The following is an 18,757-nucleotide window of genomic DNA, read 5'->3' on the forward strand; positions in this document are numbered from 1 at the left end:
ATAGGGCTTTCATAGCATTCCAGTTAAAGTTATTGTAACGAAACCATTAATGATAAAAATCTCACACATAAAAACATCCACTTACTCTACTGCCACATTGGACCTCATCCAGGAAGATGAGATAGCCCGATATAGGATAATCTGGTGTATCAATGGCCATCCACACCACAGCAAGGGCGTCAGGACGCTCTGTACGTTCAAGGGAGATCACTGGTCCACCATCGGGAGTTCGCTTAGGGCATTTCATTACCTGAAAAACCAACCAGTACATGTACTTCTATTCTGTCCTTAAAAGTGGTAAAATATAAATTCCAGACTTAATTGATTTGTATCATTTGACTATCCTTGGACATTTTTCTGTTTGCTTTAGTATCAAGTGGAACACTTTTTATCAAATAACTTAAAACATAATAAGTTCACCAAGTATTCTTTGAAACTTCTATTCTAGAATTAATGTTCACTATCTACTCACCAAGATATTGGACAGGAGAGGTTTGTATTGGTTATGAATAGGGTAGACTTCGACCTTGACCTCATACATCCGACCTCCAGCCATGCCACTGATATTGATGCTGGTATTGTTCGGTGGAAACATATCACAATATGTCACTCCATTCAGGAATAACTGCATTAGTAAAACCATTAATAATATAATATACGTAAGTTATCAGTCATTTAAAATGCAACAAACATTTCTGATTCCAAACTGTCTTTGACTATTTTAACAATTCAATTTAAGACAATGAGGAATATTATTTTTTTTACATATTTATTTATCTATTTTTTGTAAAGAATGAAGGTTGTTTTCATTGGAGCATCTTGGTATACAATATTTATCCTGCAATAAGTCTGCGAGACCAGCAAATTACTTCTGACACAGTCATAAATGGGATTATTACAGGACAATGAATTGGTATGATTTTTTTTCTGAAAAGCAATCAATATTGGTGAATTATTACTTAGGCATGGACTAAGATAAACATGCATATATTTCAATATACTGGTATATCAGCCTATGCTATTTCCATTACAACAGCGCCTGTTCCTGTGTTTCTGCATTTCAACCAGAGGACCGTTATACTAATAAATCTCACAGTAACTATAGAACAGAGGTGTAAAGTATAGTAAATGGCTGACCTCATAGCCCTTGATGAGAGGAAGTTGGCCAAACTCAGGCCGGTTCCAGAACACCTCCATCACCCCTGGCTCGGTGAAGCATGCTTTGATATGTGGTACACAGTCCCACCACTCCCAGGGACCATCCTTCTGTAATCAGAAATTGTCCCTTCTACAGACACGTAGCCATGTCATATATTCCACAACACAGAACACCTCTAAGAAATATCACAAAAGACAAAATTGAGAGCAAACTACAATGAAACTCTTTTGCAACAAAATCTGTTGGCCAAAATATATATTATAATAAACCTTTTACTGATATACTTACACTTGGTTTTGGTCTTTGTTCAGATACAGAGGCTGCAGAAGATAGAGACTGACGGTCAGCACCATCGTCATCCGATACCAAAAATCTCCTGTAAGAATAGGTATAAAAAGTGAAAAATTTATACTCATCTGCAAAAGGTCCCAATGCTAAAATAGCATTGTGCTCATATATGTATTAAGGATACATGTTACCTTACACATTATATTTGAGATTTGTGTAAGTTACCTCCCTTACAAATTTGAGAGTAAATGGAAAGGCATTCTTGTGTACAGGTGCAAAAGTTATTACTTAATTATTACAATAAATAATATTGTTTATGTATCTTAATTTGGAATTCTTTAGAATAGGAGATTTGTAAGGTATTATATAATTATCTTAGAACATTAATAAATTTAATTATAATTGAAGACTAACTCAAGACTTACTTAGAGGTAAATATGCTGCTGTTGAGCGAGCGTTCCAGTACAGCGATGGCACGGACAAACTTGATGCCTGGCTGTTTCATGATAACTCCTTTATCCTGCTTGTACAGCTGTAGAAGGAAGATTCACACATAAAACAGAGATACATCATGTCCTATATTATAATGTTGTTTCAGCAAAATATCAGTATCAGAAGTTCAGTCACCAGTAAAATCCAACCTTTTTTCTTTCTTTTTGTTGTTTTTTTTTATTGTATTTTTTTGCTGTTTCTTTCTTTTTATCCCATTAAAAATGTTTATGAAGTTGCCTTTCTAAAGCAAATATTTCAATTCCTAAATAAAATGTAAAAAGTTACATGTATATGCACAGTGTGGCCGAGTGCACATTCATTAGATACTGTCAACTTCAAAAGCTCCAAGCTCCATAAATGTTATAGTGTAGAAAAAGGTCACTATGGAAACATGTTTAAAACAACTGTCATCTGACATCGGACACTGTTGGAGGATAATGGAACAAGGCCACCCCATATCTAATCTAATCATTTCCTACCTTTGCTGCCTCAAGGTGGAGGAGTGGAGGTGATCCATCGATGGTGTAGAAGATCTTGGACCCAGGAGTGGAGCAGGATAGTTGAACCTTATCATACTGCTTCAGACTACCACCATTAGACGCCTCAACGGTGGGTTCTTTCACCTTTGGACCTACATCACGTAAAGAAACAAGAAATGGACCTCTTCTCCAGAGCATATACTTAACACCTGTGTGTTTTATAGCCGACAAATTAAAGAAAAGATAGATACACATGTATATCCATGTGTGACAGTGAGTGATCACAATCCATGTAGTCTACACTTGGTCAAACCGCAATAGAGATATGTTCACAATTTCATCACATTATCACCCTCAGTCTATGTAATCCGGAGAATTTTTATTCTGCTAGGTTTCTAAATGAAGTTTTGGATTTTACAAAAAAAACATCAATTTTTTAAATTGCCATATCTTATAATATATTTTGTAATGAAACAAAATTCAAGATATTATACTTTGATATTACAAGTCTGTTTTACCTGATCGAAGGACGTAGACCGTGCAAGCAAAGCCGTCAGCTCCACGGGACACAACACTGTACGATCCAGGCTCATCAAAAGTGTACAGGAAACTGTTATTCTTCACTTTCTGGCCACTGTTAAATGACTTGGGGCCTTTCACTGGGTTCAGGGGATCGTCCTGTATCACAGACAAAAGTTAGACAAATCTCCCAAATAAGGTAATGATTAAATTAGACTTCCTATATAAGGGAACAGACATGTCAGACAAATCTCCCAAATAAGGTAATGAATTAAGGGAACAGACAAAAGTTAGACAAATCTCCCAAACAAGGTAATAATCAAATTAGATTTTATAAGGGAACAGACATGTCAGACAAATCTCCCAAATAAGGTAATAATTGAATTAGACTTCCTATATAAGGGAACAGACAGAAGTCACAAAAGCCTTCCTAATAAGGTAATAATTAAATAAGATTTCCATATATAAGGGAACAGACAGAAGTCAGAAAAGCCTTCCTAATAAGGTAATAAATAAATTAGACAAATTTTCTGTGTAAGGCAACACACACAAAAATCACACTACCTTCAAAATGTAACTGTGAAAACATAACAGATGTTATTGAAAGATGGACACAGACAAATCAGACCGGCATGAAATTTAACGTGTAAGCTAGAGGTATCTTACCCTGGTGTCATCAGTGCCAACATGAACGATGTTGTGTTCCTCATCTGTACCTTTCCAGGTCCACAGTACACTCTGACCCTACATTTACATGGAAAAAACAATCATATCAAAGTCTCGTTAGGCTAATTAACATATAATTGGGTTTTTCTGTGGTTCATACTTTTGTGGTAACAGCAAAATCATTTCATGATTTCTTGGTCATATTGAAATAAACTCATACCTTGTGATAATCATCTATCCTTAAAATAGCAAAAATAAAAACTCTTGAAAATAAAAACAGTAGATTCCTATTTTTGAAAAACCATGAATACCACGAAAGGGAGGGCCAATATTCAGGTGTAAATTGACAAGTTTAACATCCCCAAACACAAAAGAGAGAACAGCTTGATTTTTTTTCCTAAACTTAGATACAAGACTGACAGGCAGATGTTACCTTGAGGATGTAACAGAATGTAGGACTGAAGCCGGCACTTGTCACTCGGATCACCATGTTGTCATAGCGCTCGTCACAAATCACACTGCTGATTTTGGGTGCCTCCATTTTCTACAGTAACAGTGAGTCATACTTTATGTATATGGCAGATTACATTTTGGTGCAATATATATTTTCACACAAATTTTGGTGGAGCAACATTCATCATTTATCATTGTTATGTGTTATTAGTTCACATAAAGTAAGATATTATCAATGAGGATAATGCAAATTAATATCCTTCTAAAGTATAGAAAGGTCAATCGATACATAGAATTATATATACAAAATATATTCATTAAATTTATGAAATAAAACTCATCTAAATACCCTGTAGTAGCACATAACTATATATCAAATTACATCTGGATTACTACCAAATCACTCTTAGCAATTAATATAGAGCAATATTCATTCACATTTTCATAAGGATTCTCATTGGTGAACAAACATACAACTAATTTATTGCAATTTTTAGCAATGTTATGTACTAAATGTGTAATTGTCTTCATCAAAGCACATACATCTTTGTCTCCAGTGTTCTGGAAGAAAGATTTGCTGTAGAACTGTGTAACTCCTGGTTGTTTGATGGCGCGGCTGAGACATCTCCTACAAAATAGAATGATAAATATACTAAAATGGCTAAATATCATACTATTGTCACCATAGCCATACCAGGTAATTAGAACAGCTAATTACCATCCACTTATCAACATAGCCTTAATTAGAACAGCTAATTACCATACTATTATCAACATAGCTATAATTAAAACAGCTTATTACCATACTATTATCAACATAGCCTAGACCTGTGTCTATGTACCGTTTAGGGACCTTAAACTCAACCTCCAGGACCTGTGTCTATGTACCATTAAGGGACCTATAACTCCACTCCTAGGACCCCTGTCTATGTACCATTAAGGAACCTATAACTCCACTCCTAGGACCCCTGTCTATGTACCATTAAGGAACCTATAACTCCACTCCTAGGACCCCTGTCTACGTACCATTAAGGAACCTATAACTCCACTCCTAGGATCCCTGTCTATGTACCATTAAGGAACCTATAACTCCACTCCTAGGACCCCTGTCTACGTACCATTAAGGAACCTTAAACTCAACCTCTAGGACCCCTGTCTACGTACCATTAAGGAACCTATAACTCCACTCCTAGGACCCCTGTCTACGTACCATTAAGGAACCTATAACTCCACTCCTAGGACCCCTGTCTACGTACCATTAAGGAACCTATAACTCCACTCCTAGGACCCCTGTCTACGTACCATTAAGGAACCTATAACTCCACTCCTAGGACCCCTGTCTACGTACCATTAAGGAACCTATAACTCCACTCCTAGGACCCCTGTCTATGTACCATTAAGGAACCTATAACTCCACTCCTAGGACCCCTGTCTACATACCATTAAGGAACCTATAACTCCACTCCTAGGACCCCTGTCTACGTACCATTAAGGAACCTATAACTCCACTCCTAGGACCCCTGTCTACGTACCATTAAGGAACCTATAACTCCACTCCTAGGACCCCTGTCTACGTACCATTAAGGAACCTATAACTCCACTCCTAGGACCCCTGTCTATGTACCATTAAGGAACCTATAACTCCACTCCTAGGACCCCTGTCTATGTACCATTAAGGAACCTATAACTCCACTCCTAGGACCCCTGTCTACATACCATTAAGGAACCTATAACTCCACTCCTAGGACCCCTGTCTACTGTACCATTAAGGAACCTATAACTCCACTCCTAGGACCCCTGTCTACGTACCATTAAGGAACCTATAACTCCACTCCTAGGACCCCTGTCTACGTACCATTAAGGAACCTATAACTCCACTCCTGGGACCCCTGTCTACGTACCATTAAGGAACCTATAACTCCACTCCTAGGACCCCTGTCTACGTACCATTAAGGAACCTATAACTCCACTCCTAGGACCCCTGTCTATGTACCATTAAGGAACCTATAACTCCACTCCTAGGACCCCTGTCTACGTACCATTAAGGAACCTATAACTCCACTCCTAGGACCCCTGTCTATGTACCATTAAGGAACCTATAACTCCACTCCTAGGACCCCTGTCTATGTACCATTAAGGAACCTATAACTCCACTCCTAGGACCCCTGTCTACTTACCGTTTGGGGACCTTTAACTCCTCCCCTAAGTCCTGTGTGATTTGATCCATACTTTGGACCTCCATGATGTCATACTGACGAGTGCTGCGGAATGTCCATGCCACAATATCATTTTGTTTGACTGTTAGGGGATCGGGATTGACCGCCATGCCGACCTTGACCTCATGAACAACTGGTTGTGTTGATACAACAATAGCACCAAACACCTTGGAAATGCTGGAGCTGAGAGAAAGAAGGTAAGAACATGTGGTTATTAAAAATCATGATGAGATAGCAGCTAACTAAACTTATAATAGCTCAGTTGTATCAAGCTTTATCTAATCTGAATCTAGAAAACAAAGTACCATTTACTCTATAAGCCAAGCGACCCAACACAAACTTTCACTCAATGCATGGGTTGGGGGTTTTCAGAATAATGATAAAACATTTGTTGGTTTACTGAAATGCAATGAAGTGGGACTATTACCAGACATAGACTTATTTTCAGATCGATACAGTAAGTTCTAAATATAGATCTATCATCAATATATACCTATATAACAAATGGTCAAACTTTGATGCTGATTTCTAAACGTTTTCAGTCTATACAGGCATTTTCAAATTTATTCACATTATCACAAGCAACAATAGAACTGAGAATCAGGGAGAGTGTAGACTTCACCAAATAAGTAAAATACTAGAGACTGTAAATTCAATGGGAAACAATAGGTACCTGATGAAGTAGAATACGCCTGCCTCTGTGAACTGGTGGACATAGGCAGAGGGAGGGTCACGGAACATACCGCTACAGAATCCATCATCTATATGGCTGCCTTGGTGGGACACCTGTACAATAAACAATACATATGATTCCATACCTTAATTAGTCTAATCAAAGATTGTAAATGGGTAAGAGACAAGTTGTTCCTATTCTTATTATACAAAGAATCAACGCAAATTCTTAACATGTAATTTCTGGGAAATATCATTGTGTGGGAATCACAATGAAAAATTGATTTGTAACTTATGACATTTAACTACCTGTATGATCTTTCTATACCTGTATGATCTTTCTATACCTGTATGATCTTTCTATACCTGTATGATTATGATCTTTCTATACCTGTATGATTTCTCATCACATTTATGAAATTTATGAATTTATAAATTGTAATCATGATTTCTTATTACCTGTATGATGCCAACAACAGTTTGTATCTGTATAATTTTTTAATGACCTGTACGATGTAAACTGCCTGTATGATACATTATTTCCTGTATGATGTACTGTTACAGTAATTACCTGTATGATGTCCTGTAATTACCTGTATGATTTCCTGTAATTACCTGTACGATGTCCTGTAATTACCTGTATGATGAACTGTAACTATCTGTATGATGACCTGTAACTACCTGTATGAGTTTTAATTACCTGTATGATGTCCTGTAATTACCTGTATGATGACCTGTAACTACCTGTATGAGTTTTAATTACCTGTATGATGTCCTGTAATTACCTGTATGATGACCTGTAACTACCTGTATGAGTTTTAATTACCTGTATGATGTCATGTTATTACCTGTTTGAGTTTTAATTACCTGTATGATATTGTGGGGTTTCTTTCCTCCCTGCCACACCCACCACACTCTGTCACTGGGTCTGACTGTGATCACCTTGGGCTCAAACCCACTGTCTGTCAGATGGATTGTATGATTCTGTGATAAATTTAATATTTATATTTTAACTTATGTCACATTAAATAAAATTCAAGAGAATAATGTTAAATTTACATTTTAAGAATATTTTACCTTTGAAATTTCACAATCATGAAAAAACTTAAATACAAATAATGGTGAAGTTCACAGTTTTTGAATATATAGCTAAAGTATATGGACATTAGCCAGAATAAATGACACATTTCCTACATACCTTTGGTCCAGGGTTAACAATGACAGAACAGGTGTTCATATCCTTGGTATTGATGTCTTTGGTGTCCTCTGTGGCATACAGTCGGTAGTGGTACACACCAGTAGCGGGCACCACCGCTGTCGCTAGGCCGACCCGGGCACACAGACCCATAGCATCAGAATCTAACGGATCCTCTAGTTCTGTTGTGGGTGATGATAAAAGGTTACCATAAACTCTGGTTATTTTACAGCAATTGGAAAACAAGTTATATCATCTTATATTCAGTTACCCTTGTACGATAATAGCTAGGTTAAAACATGTGAAAATATTATTAAAATATCTCACAGAGCAATAAATTTGGAATTTTTTGCCGATGCAACATGTTGAAATTTAAGACATGTTTGCAAAAAAACAACACAGAATACCTGACATAATAATAACATGACCGTATTTACAACTCAAAATTGAAACCAAAATACAAACAAAACTGTAGGACACTTGAAAATTACTGGACCAAATTCAGGTTAAGTAACATGCTCAAAATGAGGATTAGAGTGTCAGATTAATATTCATACACTATAAAACTCTTTTGACAAAAGTACATTTTAACAGACATTCTAGATATCCACCATTTTGTGAAAGTGTAATTGGTGAAGAAGTGATATCAGACTTACGTGTAGTTTCGTCTATGGGCGACGAAGGCTTGGCCAGCGGACTGAGACATTTGCCGATCTGTTGTATGACGAACTTGAAGTTATTCTTTGTAGCTTGATCCTTGTCCCAGTGGAACCAGAGTCTGTCCCCAGACTGGGCCTTCACCACATCTACAACAGGATAGTGTTATATATCATATTTATCCTGTAATAAGCCAAGGGGGTCAACATATAAACTAGAGCTATGGAGGGGACCTTACTGTGGTTCAATAAAATATCATTTGCTGGCTTTATTTTACTGAAGTACAGAATACATGAGTGGGCTTATTACCAGGCATGAGCTTATTACCAGGCATGAGCTTATTGTCAGACATGAGCTTATTGTCAGACATGAGCTTATTGTCAGACATGAGCTTATTGCTGGATAAATATGGTATGTTTATACCTATATCACCAAGCAATGATCAGAAGGACACATTGTAAAGAACATAAGTGGTATCTGCCCCAGAAAATCAAAGCTTAAGATTTTCATTTTTTTTAAAAACATACATCACCTTAATCATGAAACAAGCAAAGTTTTACAAAGAATTGTTTGTGTATCACTAAGATCATCCCTTTAGGCCTCCTGTTGGTTCTGATTTTATAAGAAATCATCAACAGAAAAAAACTATTATAAAGATACCTTTTGCTGACCTGACCATTAATTAACATGTGGGCTCACCTTGCTCGAATCCCTTCTGTGCAGTCAGTTCTATATAGTGTTCCTGCTGTTTAGGTTTCACTATGATCGTCCCTATATACTCCGCGGCTTCCTGTTGGTTCTGATCAGAGAAGTAATACACTCCTGGCTTAAAGAACTCCTGGGACATCAGTCCTTGTTTACTGAAAAGTAAAGACACACTTAAATACCAAACACAAACCAGTAGTATCATGGAACTACACACTTATATACCAAACACAAAACAAGCGTATCATGGTACTACACACTTATATACCAAACACAAAACAGGCGTATCATGGTACTACACACTTATATACCAAACACAAAACAGGCGTATCATGGTACTACACACTTATATACCAAACACAAAACAGGCGTATCATGGAACTACACACTTATATACCAAACACAAAACAGGCGTATCATGGAACTACAATGTAGCTCTTTCATAATCAAAGTTTTTTTTGTTTTTGTCTTTTTTTTTTAAGGTGACAATATATGTTTATTGTTTACATTTACAACTTTTATGAAAAAAATGTGATAATTTAAACCTTACCTTGGTGTTGCCCACCTAAAACCATCTTCTACTGGCTGTAACCAAAACATATTAAAAGATTATCTAAAACCATCTTCTACTGGCTGTAACCAAAACATATTAAAGGATTATAACTTATATCTCAAACAGCGGTAACTGGCTGTAACCAAAACATATTAAAGGATTATACCTTATACAAATTTACTTTGATAAAGAACAACTTTGTTATCTCAAACTGCGGTAACTCAAAGACTTCTCCAAGAAAAAATTTAGGTCCAATAATATAAATAATATACAAAATCGCCTCGGTTACCTCGAACACTGGATATTTCAAAGATTTTTCATGAACCAAGTGACACTGAGATTACTAGGACTAAAGTTTTACGAAATCATTATATTAATAGGTCTTAGTGTTATTTTGATGTATAAATTATCAGAAATGTAAGAAATACTGAAAAAAAAGGTTTAACAGATATTTCTCAACTTGATACAGTCACAATTTACATCTCAAATACATTAAAAAAAAAAAAAAAATTTAGAAATCAGACTTCTAGGATTTGTCGGACACAACCATTACAAGATTTTTTTAGTTCTATTTTTGCTCTGGTTTGATATTGATTTATTTCATTTCAAAACAATAAAATAACAAAATTTTCATAATGTGAAAACTAACTACAGAATGTAATATATTTTATGTAAGAATGTGTATTATAGTGATGTACCTGGTAAGGTTCCTCATCATCCTGATCAATAGGTGGCGCTTCAATCTGGTACACACTGTGGGATTTCTTACACTGTTAAAGACCACAGAGAAAACAATAGTTGTCAGAAGACAGCATAACTCATCCATTAAGTTAAAATTCAGAATTAGTTTTTCAAATGTAGGTAAAAGGTCACGGTCAAAGTCAGCAGGTTTGCATGTCTTCAGTTTCAATAAATATGTTCATTTCAGTTTCATCTATCTCAAAATGTCTGATGCATTGACTTCATTCATTTGCTTCGAGAATTTTCTTATTTTATTTGAATTGATACTTAACAGACATTTGATAGATACAGAGTAATAAACATTTCTCTGTATCCATGACAACTATACCTTGAACTTATCCCAGGACCACCACACACGGTCACCCTCCTCCACCAAAAGGATCATCGGCTGGAATGATCTGTCAAGGATCTCAACACGGAACTCTCTGAAAATGAAAACCACAAAACAGGATAAGAGATTGGAGGTCCAGTTTATAACAACAAAATACAAACAGGTAAAAATATATCCATGGTTGATACAGGGAATCTGGGGCTTCATTTATAGTTTGAACATCAATGAAATAATTACATATCATTATAAAACTTGTATCTGCAATAGCCAATTTACATAGAATGTACAACAATGTACAGTGCATTGTTATGATTTTTTCTATAAAAAGGAGTTAACAACAATATCCTACCTCTGAGCTTCTCTCACATGTACAACACAAAATGCATTGCTGCTTTTGTTGCTCTCGGTCTTGAAAAAGAACAGTCCTGGTTTCCTGTAAATAATCATACAAATCATTAATGAATCTAAACCTAAATGATTCTATAACTCTACCTGTAACCTGAACAATTCTATAACTCTACCTGTAACCTGAACGATTCCATAACTCTACCTGTAACCTGAATGATTATATAACTCTACCTGTAACCTGAATGATTATATAACTCTACCTGTAACCTGAACGATTCTATAACTCTACCTGTAACCTGAACGATTCCATAACTCTACCTGTAACCTGAATGATTATATAACTCTACCTGTAACCTGAATGATTATATAACTCTACCTGTAACCTGATGATTTTATAACTCTACCTGTAACCTGAACGATTTTATAACTAACCTGTAACTTGAACGATTCCATAACTCAACCTGTAACCTAAACGATTCTATAACTCTACCTGTAACCTGAACGATTCTATAACTCTACCTGTAACCTGAAGGATTCTATAACTCTATCTGTAACCTGAACGATTCTATAACTCTACCTGTAACCTGAAGGATTCTATAACTCTACCTGTAACCTGAACGATTCTATAACTCTACCTGCAACCTCAACAATTCTATAACTCTACCTGAAGGATTCTATGACTCTACCTGTAACCTGAAGGATTCTATGACTCTACCTGTAACCTGAAGGATTCTATGACTCTACCTGTAACCTGAAGGATTCTATAACTCTACCTGTAACCTGAAGGATTCTATGACTCTACCTGTAACCTGAAGGATTCTATATCTCTACCTGTTCTGTCTTAAATAAATTTATAATACAAAGAAAAAACAATAGTATCTGTACTCAGCAGTACAGTTATTTTCTTATTCAATTTGATATTTCAAAAGTATGACAGTATGGTCCATAAAGTTACATCTAACTAAGTATAAACTGACAGGAAGATTCCTCAAAAATATATATAAATAAACAACAAAATACAAACAGGATGAAAAATATCTATGATTCATAAAGGGAATCTGGGGCTTCACTTGTAGTCATTATCATTAGGTTACTGTGACAGCAAAAATTTACAATTTTTTATGTATAAAGTCCCACCAATACTCACGGGAAGGTTTCTCTATACGAGTCACTGGTAACTGGAGCTCTATAAAGGAAAGAAAATTTACAGATTAGATTGTAAGAAAATTATGTGTGTCAATGGATTTTATTTGTTCACTACCAACTTCCCTCCTTTTACGTCATATCAAACACCTCTGACTAGTGAAGCTGGTTCATTACTGTGTTAGGATTACATCACAACTGGCTCAGAGAGGCTTCCAAGCCTAATAGAAGAGCTTGATGACAAGTAAAAAGTAAGTAAATAAGTAACTGCAGTTGTGTGAACGATTTTCTGCGGTCTCTGGAATATAGTACAACATAATATCATCTGGATGGTTACAATTCAGAGATAGCATTACAAAGGGGAAACCATATGCAACAGTAAAATAAAACCATAACCCTCAGATAGATTTTTATTTTTCAAGAAAAAAAAGATTACCAATTAACTTCTTGAAATTTAATTGGTAATTTTTTTTTTAATTTTTAATTTTGAAATGGAGGACATTCCAGAAGTGCAATTCCATTAAATGAGACAACTTGACTCACTTTGAATTCTCTGTGTTCCTAACAAAGCATTTCTTCTCTATAGAGTATTCCACCTTCTGTACAGCATGTGGTGTTTTACAGTCAGTCCAGTGCCACTTGACCGAGTGACCCTGGTCAACATATATTACGGACTGTTGGAATCCCTCGTCTGTAATCTCTATCAGCAAATCCACCTTCCTCTTCACGGTCACGCTCAGCGGAGTACATCGGATACCGTTACTGTAAACAAACATTAGAGAGATTTTGTTGATTTAATTTCATTATATATGTTTCCGCTTCTGAATCGATATTCAAAATTCTTCAATTTGTTTAAAAAAAAAAAATCAATTAAAAAACAATTTGTACAAAAATTATTGTGCTTCAAATGTGCGACTCAGAATCTGGTTTAATGGAAATGAATATTCACAAGATACTTGGACTGTTTATAAGCCATGAATAATCAAGAGACCTATCAATTGTTTATAGGTTATGAATATTCATAAGATATTTAATTTGCGATTGATAGTCATTGTGTGTATTTAACGTACATAATTCAAAATGACTTCAAGTCATAATGACATTCCGTTCTTATTGTATACAGGATGGTTAGAATTGTTTAAAAATGCCATTTTTAAATAAAAAAAAATTGGGTAAATTTTTAACATCTAATATGTTAAAAAAAAGAACAAAAGAAAACATTATGAAATAAAGAAGGAAAAACATTAAGAGAAGACAAAAATGTAGTCCAACAGACTTTTTCAATTGTTCAGTATGTGTAGAAAGTGTGGTTCAAATAAGATTCAACTAAAAGTTTAAACTTTCCCATTCCTCCTTTACAGCAGTCCTTTTTTAATTACAATGTACTGCTAAAGGTTGGGGGGATTATAGGAGAAAGCTGTGAAAAAATCAAATCATACATTTACAAAATATAGAAAGAGTCAGATTTGAAAACTGAGATCTCACTCATCTACCTCAAACTACTAAGATTATTTTAATGAAAAGAAATGTCTACTGTTAAATAAAAATAAATAGAATACAAAAGAGAATTTAACAAAAAAAAAAGCTTTCAAAAAATTATCACAAAAACAAAATATCACATTTTATAATCTTTCACTCGAGTACAATATATATAACCCAGTGACTTAATCCAGCAGACTTTTGACATTCGTATTTCTAAAATGTTTATCTTAAATAAATATATGTCATAGAAATAATGCAGATTTCAGAGTGAAAGAGTGATTCATGGAAATCTACTATGAGAATAAATCGCTGATTCAGTAAAGATAGTCCAGTGATTGACACTACCAGACACGTGAAATGATCTGTAGACTGTAGTTACGTAAGAAATCAAAATAAATCTTGGTTTGATATATCTCTTGCTGTGACATAACACTCTCCAATGTGACTGCGGGACAACTATATATGTATTGATATATAAGTTACTTATTTCAAATTGTGGCACCAAGTTGCCTCCATTTACAGATTTTGCAGCTTTCCTGTAACAGGAGAAATGTATGAGGACTTCCGGACTAAGTGTACAGCATTCTTAGCTAGTCATCTTTATACAATGTACTGCTACAAACTTTGTAAGGCTACAAGATTGTTTCTATCAGTAAACCTGATCTACAGTGTATTGCCAGTATTTGGCAGAATGTATTACTTCAAGGAAGCAACACACAACAATATTCGTAAAATAGACTGAAGTAAGCAACACACTACAATATTCGTAAAATAGACAACAAATAACTGTAAATCATCGTTATTTCTTGATTATTCACAAACAATTTAATTCTTTTTGTAAATCCATGAGTACAGATCACAAATTAGAAGAAATTGTAAACATAAAAAGGTAACAAAATTGAAAATTTACAAATCTGAATTAAATTAACCATAAATTATAGTTTTGAATAAAATGAAAATTGCAAATTTTAATCTCAGGAATATAAGAAGATATTACTATCAATTTCATCACTTTTAATTCTCATAGGAAAAACTGACATAATGTAAAAAATACAAAAATAAACAATGAAGAAAATAGATTGATTTACAGTAGTAAAGTTAACAGCTGTCTATGATGATCTACAGAAAAAAATGTTAGTATAGAAGACAGCTGAAAGTGAATGTTTAGACCGTGACCTGTCCTGATCCGAATCCTCATCCAATACTTCCGTTCTAACAGTACCATCAGATTCTTTCACCGTTCTTGTCCTTGAAAAGTGCATGTTATTGTCAAAGAACACAACCAATATTATACACAAAACTGCACTCAATGACCTTTGATCTTGTACCTTTGCCTTCATACCTTGACCTTGACCCCTTGCTTTAATAACAGACTGTCCCCTTGTCCTGATAACTGACTTTGACCCCTTGATTTGAAAATAGACTTTGTCCTCTTGCCTTGATAACTGACCTTGACCCCCTGCTTTGTTAAGACTTTGATCCCTTGATTTTATAACAGACTTTGACCCCTTTCCTTGACCTGGACCGTTGCTATAACAGACTGTCCCATTGCCCTGCTTTGCTAACTGACCTTGACCCTTGATATGATAACAGACTTTGTCCCTTTGCCTTGATAGCTGACCTTGACCCCTTGCTTGTATAGCTATTCTCTTAATAAGTTTCAGTATAAATATTAATGTATAGAACTAATAAATTGCCCTTCTAAAATATTCCCAAGTAAATGTTTAACATATAAATATAAACTAGTCTATTCATTTTTGTTTGTAGGAGTTCTATTAATATGTTTCAATTTTAACACCATTCAAAGTTATTGTTTCTATATGATATTACAAAAACTACAAAATACTGGTGATTTATTCTGTATTCTAATGCATTATCATTATTTGTGATAAAACGATATGAAAGTAATTTCAAATATGATTGAATGGCTGTGAAAATTTTATACACAGCACCCAGTAAATCCATTCTATTTCAGCTCCAGCATACAACTGTCTCTGCCAAATAAATGTTCACTGTATATTAAACTTATATGTCTATACATCAAGCATTAACAACACACCCAGTGTTAGTTTTCCAGTTAACAAACCAATTATAAAACTTACATAGCAAACTTGTAGTCTCCTTCTGAGTTGAACTGCTGGTCATAGTGACCTTTGACCTCTGCAGCCTTGGCCTCAAATCCACCAATAACAGGTCTCAGCTTTTCGCCATCATGGACAACCTGTAACAATGAACGGGCAAACATAACAATACCGAGTAAAAGTTTAAACTTGTCACCAGATATTACAGACACATGTATAAAAGCAACCATGAATGTTTATAGGAATTTGAATCTACTTTTACTGTGACTCCACCCCCAGATAAAATAAAATGTAATTTAATAACAAAATTATATATTCAAGTCATATGAGGCAGTGATGTGGGACTGCCCTAGTCTTCAAGGTGCATATGGCCGTCCTGCGCAGTCATTTAAGAGGTAAAATAGAAACGTGACAATTCAGCAAATTATTACAGTTCCCCAGTCAATGTTAAATTACATTTAAAGAATGGACATAAAATATTTTTTTCTTTTATCTAAGTCAAAGGTCAAAATGTATGTTAGAGTGACCTTCTTTTGATACATGACACACTGCTTCACCTAGGTCAACCCATGTTATATTACAAGTACATACATTTCCAGTGACAAGAAGTATAGGAAATGGCGATAGAGCCTGGTGCAGTAAATAATTATCATGAAACAGAGTATTTGAATGGCCCTATCATGGGCCATCAGAACAAGCTACCATTTTCCAGCTGGTGACTACAACCTAGAGCACATTCTGTATAACACACATTCTTAACCAATCAATTACTTTTTATATTCTAGTTTTTATTATCTAATGAACAGCCATAGTAATTTTGAGGCAGGGTCTCCTTGCAGTACTAAACACCATATGTTTCAGTCACTATCCATGAGATGAATTGGGGTAAATGCCCTGCCTAAGGTAGCACACCACAGTAAGACAGCCTGGCCATGGGCAATTTTTTTGTTAAGCAAATAACTCCTGTATTATGATATGTATAAAAAATGAAAAAATAAATGTACACTATAATTGGTATATCCAGTATGAAGTAGTACATACAGGCTTCACATTTATTAAAACAAAAATCAATAAATTGGTTCCGGATTTTAAATATCCGGATTTTCCGAACGTGTGTTTACACAGGAAATTTAGTTTCGCCTACAGCGCAAAATGGAAGCCCACAGAAAAGGTAAGATAGTGGAAAAACTTAATTTACAACATATGTCCAAACAAGATTAATTCTGTCTTTGGGATAGAGATATTTAATTTTAAATAGGTTTCAGAAAAAAAATTGTGTAGAGAATTGTGCCATTTTGGGTCAAATATCATAATATTTTTAAGGGTGGGTTAATTAAGCATAATGTTAATGAGTCAGTGTAAATTGAAAAGATATTCTATGTTTTATAACAAACCCAAAATAACTTATTGGGTATCTAACAAACCATATAGACCGAATTCTGGTTTGTTTTACCTGATTTATTACCCCGTATCCATGGAAACTATTGCAGTAAGTGTTATTTTTTGAAATATTTGGTGAAACCATTATTTTCAATTTATTTATACATTGGTAAGCATGTAATTTCAATTGATGGAGTGTACGGTTGATACAATATTGTCAATTATTGTCACTTCCTTCGGTAAAGCAGAAAAAATAGCATTTTCCGCATAAAATGGGATCAGCGGACACTTTCATATGATCATTGGTACATATCTGAATTACCGGGGTGGAAACAGATGACTGTGATGTCATAGGCATGACATTTTGAAATCTTGGATGTCATGTCATGATTTATCAGTTAGAATATTGCATGTGTTGCTAAGCTGAGGTTTGGAAAGGAATTTGGTTATTTATTATGACACCATTGAGTATTTATGACGTCATAGATACCATCTGATGACGTCATAGTTACTGATGACGTCATGGTAACTATGACGTCATATTATAAGGCTAAATTTGATAGTTGTATAGTATTTTTTGCTTGATTACATGCACAGAGACTCAAAGTACCACATTCAACTCAAAACACAACTTTATTCAAGAGATATACAGAATTATGGGAGTTTTCATCTTTAAAATTACCTCCCCTTATTACTGGATTGGGAGAAAAAGTTGTCAAAATACACCTCTCAGGGAAATCAGCAATACTCGATGACTATTAAAGATACACAGTAACCCGATATGTCATTTTGTTCGTCGGAACATATTCTAGACATTCATGGGTTTTTTAGTAAAATTAGAATTAACGAAAGTGATGTATAAGGTAGCACACCACAGTAAGACAGCCTGGCCATGGGCAATTTTTTTGTTAAGCAAATAACTCCTGTATTATGATATGTATAAAAAATGAAAAAATAAATGTACACTATAATTGGTATATTCAGTATGAAGTAGTACATACAGGCTTCACATTTATTAAAACAAAAATCAATAAATTGGTTCCGGATTTTAAATATCCGGATTTTCCGAACGTGTGTTTACACAGGAAATTTAGTTTCGCCTACAGCGCAAAATGGAAGCCCACAGAAAAGGTAAGATAGCGGAAAAACTTAATTTACAACATATGTCCAAACAAGATTAATTCTGTCTTTGGGATA

The 18,757-nt window shown here is 34.8% G+C and overlaps 1 protein-coding gene across 6 annotated transcripts in view; it reads right to left on the reverse strand.

The window, feature by feature from the left end:
- The window catches only part of LOC117330483, a 99,116-nt gene that overhangs the window by 53,301 nt on the left and 27,058 nt on the right, over nucleotides 1-18,757 (reverse strand). For all 6 annotated transcript variants that reach the window (XM_033888781.1, XM_033888782.1, XM_033888778.1 and 3 more), the window contains exons 5-27: nucleotides 16,202-16,320; nucleotides 13,161-13,379; nucleotides 12,622-12,660; nucleotides 11,476-11,559; nucleotides 11,124-11,220; nucleotides 10,753-10,824; nucleotides 10,052-10,086; nucleotides 9,496-9,656; nucleotides 8,796-8,945; nucleotides 8,143-8,321; nucleotides 7,812-7,928; nucleotides 6,946-7,058; nucleotides 6,234-6,455; nucleotides 4,600-4,684; nucleotides 4,037-4,147; nucleotides 3,604-3,681; nucleotides 2,937-3,096; nucleotides 2,419-2,570; nucleotides 1,873-1,979; nucleotides 1,448-1,535; nucleotides 1,138-1,266; nucleotides 473-625; nucleotides 86-250 (exon numbers count right to left, since the gene is read on the reverse strand). In XM_033888781.1, the coding sequence (XP_033744672.1) occupies nucleotides 86-250; nucleotides 473-625; nucleotides 1,138-1,266; nucleotides 1,448-1,535; nucleotides 1,873-1,979; nucleotides 2,419-2,570; nucleotides 2,937-3,096; nucleotides 3,604-3,681; nucleotides 4,037-4,147; nucleotides 4,600-4,684; nucleotides 6,234-6,455; nucleotides 6,946-7,058; nucleotides 7,812-7,928; nucleotides 8,143-8,321; nucleotides 8,796-8,945; nucleotides 9,496-9,656; nucleotides 10,052-10,086; nucleotides 10,753-10,824; nucleotides 11,124-11,220; nucleotides 11,476-11,559; nucleotides 12,622-12,660; nucleotides 13,161-13,379; nucleotides 16,202-16,320 (2,835 nt within the window). The remainder of the gene's footprint in view (nucleotides 1-85; nucleotides 251-472; nucleotides 626-1,137; nucleotides 1,267-1,447; nucleotides 1,536-1,872; nucleotides 1,980-2,418; nucleotides 2,571-2,936; nucleotides 3,097-3,603; nucleotides 3,682-4,036; nucleotides 4,148-4,599; nucleotides 4,685-6,233; nucleotides 6,456-6,945; nucleotides 7,059-7,811; nucleotides 7,929-8,142; nucleotides 8,322-8,795; nucleotides 8,946-9,495; nucleotides 9,657-10,051; nucleotides 10,087-10,752; nucleotides 10,825-11,123; nucleotides 11,221-11,475; nucleotides 11,560-12,621; nucleotides 12,661-13,160; nucleotides 13,380-16,201; nucleotides 16,321-18,757) is intronic.

Source organism: Pecten maximus, chromosome 7, assembly GCF_902652985.1.
Source record: "Pecten maximus chromosome 7, xPecMax1.1, whole genome shotgun sequence".
Classification (NCBI taxonomy): domain Eukaryota; kingdom Metazoa; phylum Mollusca; class Bivalvia; order Pectinida; family Pectinidae; genus Pecten; species Pecten maximus.